General features: G+C 44.0%; 1 protein-coding gene across 3 annotated transcripts in view; it reads right to left on the bottom strand.

Moving 5' to 3' along the window:
- Positions 1-8797: 8797 nt before the first annotated feature.
- The window catches only part of LOC132105883 (D-glucuronyl C5-epimerase B-like), a 69890-nt gene continuing 65351 nt past the window's right edge, over positions 8798-13336 (bottom strand). For all 3 annotated transcript variants that reach the window (XM_059511373.1, XM_059511366.1, XM_059511383.1), the window contains one exon: positions 8798-11158. In XM_059511373.1, the coding sequence (XP_059367356.1) occupies positions 10134-11158 (1025 nt within the window). In that variant the 3' untranslated portion in view covers positions 8798-10133. The remainder of the gene's footprint in view (positions 11159-13336) is intronic.

Here is a 13336-nt window from a genome sequence, read left to right as displayed (position 1 = left end):
CCACGGAGGAAACGTACGATGTGTCTCCCCAGAGGCCCATCACTCAGAGGAGCGTGGAAAGCCGAAATGGCAGCCACGTACACCTTGAGAGTGGACGGGGTAAGACCAACTGAGAAGCGATCTTGGAGGAACTCCAGCACTGAAGCGACGGGGCAGTTAACTGGGTCCACCTCCCGCTCTCTGCACCAAAGGGTGAAAACATTCCATTTTAGGCCGTACAATTTCCTCGTGGAGGCAGCTCTAGAGTTGAGTATGGTCTCCACTACTCCTGCTGACAGGCCAGCTTCTCTGTACTGTGCCCCCTCAGGGGCCAGACCCATAGTTTCCATAGTTCGGGCCGAGGGTGAAGAATTGAGCCCTCTGCCTGTGACAGCAGGTCCCTCCTGATGGGAAGCTGCCACGGAGGGCCGTCCAGGAGTAATATTATGTCTGAGAACCATACTCGGGCCGGCCACAATGGGGCTACCAATAATAAACTGATGCCGTTGCGACGAACCCTCTCTTGAACTCCCGGGAGCAGAGCGATCGGGGGAAAGGCATACAGACGCAGCCTCGGCCACGTGTGTACCATGGCATCCAACCCCAGTGGGGCTGGATGTGTGAGAGAGAACCACAGTGGACAGTGAGTCGTCTCTCAAGACGCGAATAAATCCACTTCCACTGGGCCGAACCTCTGACATATGGACTCCACCACCTCGGGATGGAGTCTCCATTCCCCGGGCCTCAGCCCCTGTCTCGACAGGATGTCTGCTCCCTGATTCTGATTCACTGGGATGTATGTTGCTCTGAGAGACAACAATTTCCCCTGGTACCACAATAGGATCCGATGCGCCAGTCTGCATAGAGGGCGAGACCTCAGACCCCCTTGATGGTTTATGTAAGCCACCACAGACATATTGTCCGTCCTCACAAGGATGTGATGACCCTTGAGATCCGGCAGGAAGCTCCTCAGAGCTCGGAACACCGCCAACATTTCCAGGCAGTTTATATGCCAGGAGGAATGATGGTCCTGCCATGGACCTCTCGAAAAGCGGCCGTCCATGACCGCGCACCAGCCCGTGAGGGAGGCGTCCGTCGAGACGGTTTTCCGGCGACATGACGCTCCCAACACGGGACCTTGGGACAGAAACCAAGCTTTCTTCCACATAGATAGGGAACGAAGGCATCTGCGCGTGACCCTGATCATGCGAAATGGGTTTCCCTCCGGGGGGAACCCCTTGGTTTTCAACCACCACTGCAAGGGCCTCAAGTGCAGGAGACCGAATGGAATGATATTGGATGCTGCTGCCATGAGACCTAACACTCTCTGGAAATGTTTTACAGTGATGGCCTGGCCTAGCTTTATCCTGGTCACCGTGGCCAGGATGGATTCGATCCGTGCAGGAGACAATTGTGCTCGCATCGAGACCGAATCCCACACCACTCCCAGGAACGTGGTTCTCTGGGCTGGTGTCAACACGCTCTTTTTCGTGTTGAGTCTCAATCCCAGGCTCTGGATGTGGGCAAGGACAACATCTCGATGCCGAACTGCCAGCTCTTGTGACTGGGCTAGAATCAGCCAGTCGTCGATATAATTGAGAACCCTGAGACCCTGAAGCCTCAGTGGTGCTAGAGCTGCATCCATACAATGTGCGAGGGGAGAGGCTAGGCCAAACGGAAGAACCCGATATTGGTATGTCTCGCCCTCGAAGGCGAACCTCAGGAACTTCCTGTGAGATGGAAGGATGGAAATGTGGAAGTATGCGTCCTTCAGATCTATCGTGACAAACCAATCCTCAGATTGAATTTGGTTCACGATGATGGGAATAGTGAGCATCTTGAACCTGAACCTCCTCAGAGACCGATTCAAGTGCCTGAGATCTATTATTGGACGCAACCCCCCATCCTTCTTGGGAACTAAGAAGTAGCGGCTGTAAAGCCCGGACTCCCTGTCTGGAGGAGGAATACGTTCTATAGCCTCCTTTACCAGCAGAGAGTTTACTTCTTGTTCCAACACCCGACTCTGCTCTGGGTTGACTACAGTCCAGACCACCCCATTGAACTTTGGTGAGCGGGAACCGAACTGTAGTCTGTACCCCCTTTGAATGGTGCGCAGAGCCCAAGGAGAAATATTTGTGAGATTTTCCCATGCATCGAAATACTCTACTAAGGGGACCAGCCTCTCGAGGCTGGCCTCGGGCATTAATCGGGATTCGTTCTTGGCCCCCCGAAGCAGATCTCCGGCAGGGTTCGACCAAAAACGACTCTCGATGTGCGGACACGAATGCTGCCTGGCCGCAAGCCCGTGGGGTGGACAGTGCAGGGCGCGTTCGCTGGAGACCGATGCGTCCCGAAGCGTACTTAACGGCGGGAAGTCGACATCGATTTCCTGCGGGCTCCACAGAGAAGGCGACCTCGATCGCTCCCCCACTCCCCCTAGCCAGGCTGGCTAGGACCTCTTTGTTGAAGCCTTCTTCGCCTGTAGGACGCCCCTCAGGTCGCCCGGCTTTGGCTGAGAGCGTCGTCTATGCCCCCAGGCTGCCTGAGGGGGGGCTCTAGAAGCGACGCTCTCCTTTTGCGCCTGTCTATAGGCGGAGGAGCTGGCGGATGGCTGCGGCTGCCCGCCTGGGGCAGGCTTCTTAGATCTCGAGCGGCGAGGGAGGTATTGTTCAAAGGCTGCAGACTGTTTCTTTGCCTCCTGGAACCTGTCGACGACGATATTAACTGAGTCGCCGAACAGGCCAGAGGGTGAAATCGGGGCATCAAGGAGGAAAGCCCTGTCCTTCTCCTTAATGCCTGACAAATTTAGCCATAAGTGTCTCTCGGAGACCACCATTGCCGCCATGGAACGGCCGATAGCACGGGCTGTTTCCTTGGTGACTCGGAGAGACAAATCTGCGGCCTTCCTCAACTCCGCAACAATTTCCGGAGTTGGACCCTCGCCCTCATCAATATCCTTAAGAAGGTCCACCCGAGGCATCATCCCATAACCATTCTCTCGCCCCCCCAAGATATTACTATATTTTAACACAGGGGGGTTGGACACGCGAGATGAATGAGGTTTGTTCCACGATTTACACAACGTTGTGTAAATCTGGAAAAAACGGTAAACCCCGATGACGAGGTTGCTCTCTATGCTGCAGGAAACGCTCGTCCAACTTGCTTTTAATAAGTGTTTCCTGCTTCTCATGTGGCCAACTGATATTAAGACGGGCCACTGCATGAGAGACAACCTCTACTAGCTCCTCATATGCGGGGACACGGGGTGGCGAGTCATCCCCAAAATCCCCGCCCTCGATGCTGAGCACATCTACTTCCTCGGAAGCCGACAGCTCAAGCATCGGGCTCTCCACTCGTGCGGAAGAAGCCGCGGGGCGGGCTTCCGCGCGAGGAGAGAGAGTCGGAACTGGCGGATGAATCGCGAGAGCGTGCCTCGGCAGTCTCGAGATCCGCCGCCAGATCCATCTGCGAGCCCCATGAAGCCCCCAGTGAAAACGGCCAGGCGGGAGCGCAGCACACGGATTGGCAATCTCTCACAATCCTCGCAAGCAGCCCCCTCGAGAGCTGCCCGCGCATGCTGCACTCCCAAACAGTGCACACACATTCGGTGTGTGTCTCCACCCGTGATATAACGTGGGCAGGGATGCACACACCTCGTGAAACTGCTCGCCATAATAATGCTTGTGACTAAGGACAATACAACACCAAATAAGACACACAAGACAGAGCGCTTGCTGAAGAACAGAAAGCTTATAGCTTCCGCTTATGCCGTCAGACATTACGTCATGACGCAACACCAATCAAGATTGGCTCAGTTTCATTCATACTTCAGAGGCGCTACGCTGAGGGGCTTCCCCCAAAGTGTCGTTCGACGCAGTTCGATGTTCCCTCGAAGGGGAACTTAGCTTGTTGTGCTCTGCCGGGACAGACCCCACTTGCTCATTCAGGGTGGGGTGTTTAAGGCAGGTTCAGGAAGTGTAGGTGAAGTTGTGGAATGAATGGAGGGTGTGAAAACACATATATTTACATAAATATAAAATATTTTAAATATAAATATTTACATAAAAACATAATACATAAATATAATAAAAATAAGTAATAATAAATTATAGTAATAATTCATATTTCCTGTCAAATAAGCTTAAAAATCATACAACAGTGTCAAATAATAGATCTTTCGAATGATCAAACACATCCTGGGAAATATTTTTCCGTTTAAAACATATCAGTGTGGACTGATGTGGAATCTTGTGATTCTGGTGTGCAGATTTAGAAATGAAACCGCAAAGCAGGCATTACACTATGTTTCAACAGAAGGCAGAATGAACAGTTGGTGAAGGTGTGGCTGGGTGAAGCGGTTTTGAGTCGTTACATAAAAGTTATGCCAAATGTCACCCCACGATGGCAGCATTTTCTAATCTAAAAAATTTACCATGTCTCTCTGTATCAGTGTCATGTCAAAATTCATATTCTTCCAGAATTTTCTTATATGTGGTTTCTTTTTTTAATGCTTTCTTTTTTTTAAATAGTCTGCTTCCATAAACTTACCTTTACATTGATGAAGGAAATGAATTAAGGAAATGTGAGACACATTGACAATGAAAATTAAATATAGTCACGTCACAGTATCAATGGGACAAATGTAGGGGTAAAATGTTCAAAAGATTTAAATATTTGCTCCTTGCTAAGTTCAATACTTTTCCTTAGTGGATAGGAGTCCTTTTATTCTCCAATAGCCCTGACTTGAAGCAAACCACTGGCAGAGCAATAATCTGTCTGTTTCTGTATTCTCCAGTGAAGGACACAGACTAAGAAAAGCAGAACCACATTTTTACTGATATGAAATCTCTTTTTTTCTCTGTCATAATTTAATATAAGACTGCCTACGCCAAACCTAAATCAGGATTTTGTCTTTTAAAGAAGTGGGTTGCATATGAATTACAATGCAAAAAGCCATTTAAGAAACATATCCACTATAATACTGGCATTTGTCCAGTCTTCCAGATTAGCAGAGAAGGGCGATTGTTTTATCACTGCAGCAACTCTCTCATTACCTCTCGACCTCTATTCAGCTCAAACACTCTTCATCTGCTTCATTAAGTGTGTGTTTGTGTGTGTATCGTCTGGAGGGCAAACATGAGAGGATGTGTGTGTGTGTGTGGTCTTGCTTACTGCATAATTAAGCAACAGCAGCAGCAGTGTGAAGGCCAGATACAAACAGACAGAATCAAACAGTGCTGCATGTGCAGCATGCATGGCCTAAAACCCCCCAGACTGCTACAATATTCTAGCATCAACTTCTGCCTCCACATCTGTCTCTCTCTCTCTCTCTGCAGCACTGATATCTTTGTCAATTCTTTCACAGTAATATTACCAAGGATTAATATATCAGAACTTCCCAGGGTGTCCCGGATGAGAAGAGTCTGAACTCTGCATAGCTGAGGTATTGGGTCACAAATGGGAAATGACACAAGTGTGTATGTGTGTGTGTGTGTGTGTGTGTGTGTATCTCACACAGACAAAAAGCCACATCACTCGCTGTGTCCTGTTACAATGCCAAACCAAGCAGACAACTGAACGTCTGCTGTAGACATCAGGGAGGCAGACATGAGTTGAATGTAATGAAACACTCAAGAATAAACTGATATTTGACAGTTCAGTGTTAGTCTGGGAATTATTTTCCTGTGTATTGCTGGTACGTGTGGGCAAGACTTTCTCTGAAGAAGAGTTTTTTAAAAAGACATTTCAAGGCAATGCACCACATGAATAGGGTAAAAGAAAAAAAAAAGGTTTAAAAATAGATATCACCATACTTCCCCAGTTGATTAACCACAGAACGTAAAGACTGTTGTTTTTGTAAAAAAAATGTCCAAAATGATGTTTAAATATGCAAATGAATCATTATCTAATTTAAATATGCACTCATTTGCATACATTTACAGAACAGAAATCTGAACATTGGATAGAGCCATGTTTAAAAAAAATTAAATCATTTTGCTGACATTAGAGTTAAATAGTTTTACAGAGCAGATTTTAGATATCTCTTTCTATCATGGCATAAAAAAATAACAATAAAATATAAAAAAATAAAAAACCTGGCAATAGCCAGGAAGAAAAAACCATGTTAACCGCTTTAAATAAATCAGGCAAAAGATATATGAACAAATCTCTCTTTAAAAAAACTTAAGAATATAGACAGGAATAAAACTGGAGAGTTTGGTGTAAGTTTCTTGAAAGTGGAGATTTGTGATCTCAAATTTCACTAGGCCATAAAAACAATAGTCATCATCATCAATGGTTTTGTCAGTATGTCTTGCTTTAAAACAATAAACTAAGGCTGAAAAAGTTGATCTAATGGTTAATGGAGATTTCCTTTTGAGGGATGCTGCTGCCAATGAATCTAGAGCCAGGGTTTGCGGTCTAAACAGAATTAAGAAAATACAGCAAGAAATGACTTTCTATACACTTGAACATACAGTGGGACCAGTGTAGTCCAAGAACAAATTACTATATAACTGATTCTTGGTTAGTCAAAAGCATGAGTCACACACAGATTGACAAGGAAACTACAAATTACAGTAGTTTTTTGATGCATGTTTTTGATCCAGTAAAAACAACCAGTTTAAACATATCTTATCATTATCATTGTAGCATGAGCACAAACAAATGACTCTTACTTGAATTACCTAAAAGCAAAACAAAAAAAATAAACTAGGCCCATTCACAAACAAACAAACTACTCCTTAAAAAAAAGAATTATATATATATATATATATATTTAGAAGGAACATTTTATATATGGAAAATAGTCATTATGATGGAAATATGCCAAAACAATAATAATAATAATAATAATAAAAATGTATAAATAAATCTGTATCTGAAAATGTAAAAAAAATAATAATAATTATCTGGCCCAAGAAAAACAACAACAAACAAAACAAAAAGCCTGACTGCCTGCAGACAGACCACAAGCGTCAGCTGGCTGAGTCTGGTAAAACAGTGATAATCTGATCAGACAGTCATTAAAAGATGAGCTCCATGGGGCGCCTTCACCTACAGTCTACCAGTGTTATGAGTTCAGGTAATGCTGGCTAAAATAACACGGAGAACTGAGAGAGGCAGAGACAGGACAGAAGAATGAGAAGGGAGTGTAATGTGCCGAATCAGACCCCAGGCTGCAGCTAGTAATTAAACCGCAGTGTCCATATGTGTGACTGAGATAGAGAGAAATGTGGTGGGGATTATAATGAACAGCAGACACCTGAAGACGTGTTTAACCCTGCTCATTTCTGCTCAGCTAGTGAGGAAGTAGAAAAGTGACCGGATAGGACTTCAATAAATCAAAATCCAAATAAATGAGAAAATCTAGTCAGTATGCATATGAAAATCAAAAATGCTGCTTTATTAAAAGGAACACAGTGGACACATTTTTATGTATAAAACGAAATGCCTTTATTTATACAATTTTAAAAAAAAAACAATTTAAAGCACAAAGACTTTAATAAACATTTGTCCTGCATAAAAATGATCGCACATTGTGCTTCCTTTGCAAAGTCTGTACAACTTCTGGATGTGCAGCTGTTGTGATCCAGTTCAATCATTTATTGCATACACATGAAATACACCTCGCATGTCAATTTATAAATCAAGAATGAAATGAAACCGAAGGAAAGAGAAGAGGGAAAATGTAATCCTGTTCTACTCTTTTCTATAGTTTTACAATTCTAAACTGCAGCAGCTTGCAGAGGAAGGCTTTGCACATAGTCCAGACTCGAAACAGTTTTAGAGAGAGAGAGAGAGAGAGAGAGAGAGAGAGAAAGAGAGAGAGAGAGAGAGAGAGAGAGAATACATTAATGAAACTATAGTTGTGCTTTTAACACTGCTTGCTCTAAGGAGTTCTCAGATGCAAATAAGGTTTGGTTAACTCAACTCAAAAAGGAGGCTGCTTTGAAACGAGGCTTTCAAGAACAGACATGCTGATCCAAATCTCTCTTTTCCCTTTTGAAATCTGTAGCACTGAGCATTAGCCCTACTTCAAGATTTGCACACATCCCCATAGATAGCAGTGATTAATAATATTCCCTGTTGCCTTCTATAACCACTCCATTTCATACAAATCTAGACTGAATGTGAAAAAAAAGAGTAGGGAGGAAGGCATGTAACTACCCACTCAAAGTGTTCCTTTAATCCCATCACCTTTCCAAACTAAAAAAAGAAAAGACAAATGCTCCATGGTCTTCAATACAGCAAAATACAAAAAACTTCAATGCTTTAGATAAAAATAACCCAAACTTTAAAGACTTTGGTACAGTATAAATTAAATGTAGTTCTCGGTCTCACTCATTCACCTTTAAATATACCTTTGTCTAGTATGAAATGTGCATAGTATTGTATGTGAGAACTGTGTCGGCGAGACGACAAGCAACCTGAATTTCATGGGAAAACATTACTTTTAAACCAAAAGAGGTCAACACAAAAGCTACGCCTCAGGACTAAAGCACCCATAGTCTCAAAACGCTATCCCTGCCAAACAAATCAGAAGCTTCCATATCAAACATTCAGAACTGACACATTTTTCCTTTTCATTTATTTTCTGAGAATCTGAAGCCAAAAGCGCACGCCGGAATGCAAACATCTGTTTGAAATGGTTCAGAACAGCAAGATGCCAGATAATGGGATAACATCTGGGCATCTTTTGAGATTAAGGTCAGCCAGGTGGAGCTTTTACTGCTGAGGTCAAGCTGATCGCTCTGAGAAACATCAAGAAGTGACATAGCCAAAACTCTTTTGAACTCCATCTGCAGTCTCAGACACTTGGCTGCACTAGTCAGAAGGCTGCTGAAATGTTTTTGGTGATGTGAGGAGAAGCTTTATGAATATAAATATATAAAATAAAAATAGTACACTCTATACTTTAATGAGGAAGTACTGATCATTAGTATCTTTTTAATACATTAAACAGCATTGTTTGCTTGCCTGAGATGCAAGTTATTCAACTGAAGGTGAAAGAAACATCCTCATTCTTTTGCTCCACATTACAGCAATTATGTTTGAGGACACTGGTACAGCTACAATAAAGAAAATCAAAAAATTCCCTTAGAAATGAATGATTCACTGCCATTAAGGATGAGTGAAAAAAAAACTGGATTGATGTCAAAAAGTCATAATTCATCACATGGTTGTATAAACGCATCTTCACCACACACGCATGCCACACAAGTAAAGTGCATGACTAATCTACACGTAGCACGATTTAACTGAAGTTTGAAGTCTTACAGGGAAGAACACCAGCTACACAACTCTTCAGAGTCCCCCAGATTTCTCAAAAAGCAGCCTCTCTGTTTGTTAGTCCAGGACAGTGGTGTCTTAATAATTACAGCAATGTTTCCTGAAATCTGTTGTAAACAGGAAGCAAGTGACCTACAACCACCTCTCTAAAGCTTTAAGTGCATTATGGGCAGGACTGGGCCGGAATCGTGACAGCTCAATCTGATTGTGGCGAGTGTCTGACAGAGCAAAGGATCATGAAATGCAGACTGAAGGCTAGACAGTGGGTTGAACAAAGGCGCGTTTCATTCCAATGTCAAAGCTGACCGTGTAAACCTTCAATGCTCTGTGAAATATAACAATGCTACACTTGAGGACATTTTCAGCATTTTTAGTTATTTATTTGAGCTATTTTTAGTTCTGCTCACAGGCTATGAGCTTAAAAACTAGTGCAGCTAAAGTTTGTTCTTAAAGATTTATTTCTCGACAATTTTGCCTGTCTAATGACCAATTCTTTTCCGAGCTTTACTTTGGAAAGCTGCTTTGCCATTCCTCATCTTGACTGAAGTGAGCCCAAATGTGGCAAATCTCAGCAGACGTGTTTCTCACTCAAACCTGCAGATCTGAAGCTTTGAATTTTAAATACATAAGCCCTCCCTCTTCCTTATCCAGACACATGCTGCACGCAGCTGTGTTTGTACTGTACCTAATTAAAACCTCAGCACAGACAAAAGCAGCACTGCAAGTATGGTCTCAAACTGAAAAGTCAGAGGGCCACTGAAGTGTTCAATCATCTTTTTCTCCTCACTAGACACCGTGGCCCTGATGGTGGCAGTCGATAGAGGATGTGAGGGCATGAAGAGATCATAGAGGTGTGCTCCACTTTAGTTGTGCTTGGCCCTCCCTCCTTTCAGATAGCTTTTCCAACGCTTGACGAAGTCCCTGAAAATGGGTGAGTTGTCGATAGTACCCAGTAGCTGGAGCTGGTTGATGTGCGTTGTATGGTAGTCCCAACGAGCCAGATTGGGCGCTGTGCCCAGTATAAAGTGGCGGAGATCATAGATGGTGCCCGACCCTGTATCGTACAAGGGCAGCATAAATTTCAAGGACTCCATCCCCTTGCTGTACAGCTGACCTGCTTCCCGACCGAGCTTCTCACCTGCTGTTTCCGCCAGGTCATACAGGCCTATGAGTGAATAGATGAACCCGTTGAGAACGAAGGAGCTAGGGATTGTGGGGTACTCCTCATACCAGTCATACTTGTTCATGAATACAGCTTTGACGCCATGCTGCTCCGATGGCAGTTTGAAAGGTCCGGTGGCACGCAAGGCAGATTTTAGGTACGTATCATCTTTTGTCATCAGATAGGCACGCACTAGAGTGGACATGGCCTGCCCCTGTGCCATGGCCGAATACCAACCCGGCTCCAGAGCACGGAAACCGTCCCCAAGTTTACGAGTCACCATGATCGGCCAACCACCGCGCTCATCCTGGTTGCGCACCAACCAGTCACTAGCTGCGAAAAAAGCCGCCATATGCAAAGTGGTGGAGATTGTGATATTGTCTATCATCCCGTGGCCGTGCACCACTAACTTTACCACACGCCGTGGCATGGTCTTGGTGGCTTTGACCGCTTTGGTGTTGGATAGGCCAATGCCTTTGCGGAGGTCAGTGAGAAGGTCACGGGTGACCGTGGTCCATGCAGTCCGAGGGCCGATGCCATAGGTGATGTCACGCTCCTTGAAAGAAATGAGCTGGGTGGTGGTGACGTAGTGGATAACAAACGGAGGACCTTTCTCTGTGGTCTCCACGATGACAGAGACACTACCATTAGATGTAAACTTCAGGTCAAAAGAGATGATGAAATCTTTCGAGTTGCCAAGAGGAAGTGAGACGCCCTCTGAGTTTTCTAGAAACAAGGAACAGAAAAAAAATGTTACAACAGGTTGAACAGGATGTCTGTTGCATCCATAGCAAAATTTTGCCTTTGGTACAATAACAAGCTCATGGTACTGATGCTAAATTAATGTCAAAAGCAACAAATAAACAACCTTACATGTCTATGAAAATGAATTTTCTGAACAGCATAGTACTGTATAAACCCTTGCAAATTTCCCTTACAATATCATTTGCATGCACAAACAAGTACAGATTCCCACACACTAAGGCACAGAACTTGCGAATAATGACGCTAAGGCTTTTCTTGAAAGCACAAGGTTTCACATGTCAATTTGTCCTGGGGTTAATTAAACCTACACCTTAATGTCAGAGAGGCAGAAAGCTCCAACCGTGAAACAACTTTAAAACCATCCATCTCCTGTTGGACAGTGATAAAACTCATTTCTCCTCCAGAAGACTGTTGAACACACTGCAGTGCAACTTGCTGCAAAAGGAGCAGATCAGTTTCCCAAACTCTCAATCAAAGTACTTTATCTCTCTTTTTTTTTTTTTTTTTACAGAAATGCACATTCAACACTACATCCTGAAGTTGTTTCTAACTGTTAAGAGTCAAATCCCTCTCGCCGCCTCTGTCTGTGCTGCCTTCTGACAAGGTTATGCAGAACAAAAAGGAAACCAACTCATACCCTCTACTGAGAGGAGAAAAGAAAGCATAAAAGAGCACAAGAAAAAGAATGAGGCCGAGTACTTGAGCAAGAGAAAACGCGCAAGACAGAGTAATATCAACAACATTAAAGCAACACAGAAAATAGGACAGGATAGGGATAAAGGACGAAAGCAAATCAAAGGAAAAGATAAGAGGCAGCAGAGGACATTTTGTCTCAAACAGCCCCTATCACTATTTAAAATATGAAAGTGAAAGTCGTGACATTTGCCAAGTATGGTAGCCCATACTCTGAATTGGTGCTCTGCATTTAACCCATCCAAGTGCACACACACAGCAGTGAGAAGTGAACACACTGTGAACACACACCCGGAGCAGTGAGCAGCTATAGATCCAGCGCCCGGGGAGCAACTGGGGGTTCAGTGCCTTGCTCAAGGGCACTTCAGCCATGTGTACTGAGGGTGGAAGAGAGCACTGTTCATTCATTCCCTCCCACCTACAACTCATGCCAGCACCGAGACTCGAACCTGCTTCCTTCGGGTTACAAGTCCAACTCTCTAACCATTAGGCCACAGCTGCATTCATAAATCCATTACATAAGGCAATGCAGAGACTAAGTGGATTTGTACTGTCCTGCTCTGATTACCCTCCCATCAATAGCAGTGATGTGGAGGACGGAGAGAGCAGGAGGGAGGCAGTGCCCTGCTGGAGTCTTGGCCCTGCTCTAATCAATGCTCCGGGTGATGACACCCAATTACTGCCTGCCAGTGCGACAGCCCTGCTAATTCTAATGGCTATTGATTAGCTCAATGCTAAGCAGCACAGTGTGTCAGAAACCCCAAAAATGCTACCTTATCATGCAGTATCTTGAGGGAGGAACAGAATGTACTGTCTACTGTGATTTCTGAAGGCTGCATAGATGTTTCCTTCACTGTCCGGGAAACCCCATAATCATGTGCATGCAATTTGGAGACTGAAAGAATAAAAATCCTGTCTGATGAAAGAAGAATTTATTTTCATGATTCTATTTCTACAGAGAAGTATTGTAGTCATTAAATAGCCTCTTTGTTCTCTATAGAAGAGGACAGTGGTGCTTGAGTATATTCTAAAAGTTATTTCTGTAATGGTAAAGCTACATTTTCAGCAGCTATTCAGTCCTCAATGCCACATGACCCTTCATTACAAAAAAAAAAAAAAAACGCAAATCTTTCAGCGGTAGTGTATGAGGCACTGTTAGTGTGTTTTGACATTTTGAGGGTGTTTATGTGCATGCCCAGTGGAGCGGGACTGTAAGAGGCCATGCAAAGATGCTGACAGAAGAATATAGGAGAGATAAGGAAATGTGTAAGGATGACGAAAAAGTATTTCATCATACTAAAGGGTTTACAAGACATAAATATTGTTATAGTCCAGTTGATACTGAACTGTATACATACTAGTTGTGAAGCTGGAGGAGATAGAATAGAAGATCAATCAAAATTAGAATGGACTGTATGAAGAACAGAAGAATGGCAGAGAAATGAA

The sequence above is a fragment of the Carassius carassius genome, chromosome 2 (assembly GCF_963082965.1).
Source record: "Carassius carassius chromosome 2, fCarCar2.1, whole genome shotgun sequence".
Taxonomy (NCBI): Eukaryota; Metazoa; Chordata; class Actinopteri; order Cypriniformes; family Cyprinidae; genus Carassius; species Carassius carassius.
This window is presented reverse-complemented; position numbering and strand designations above follow the sequence as displayed.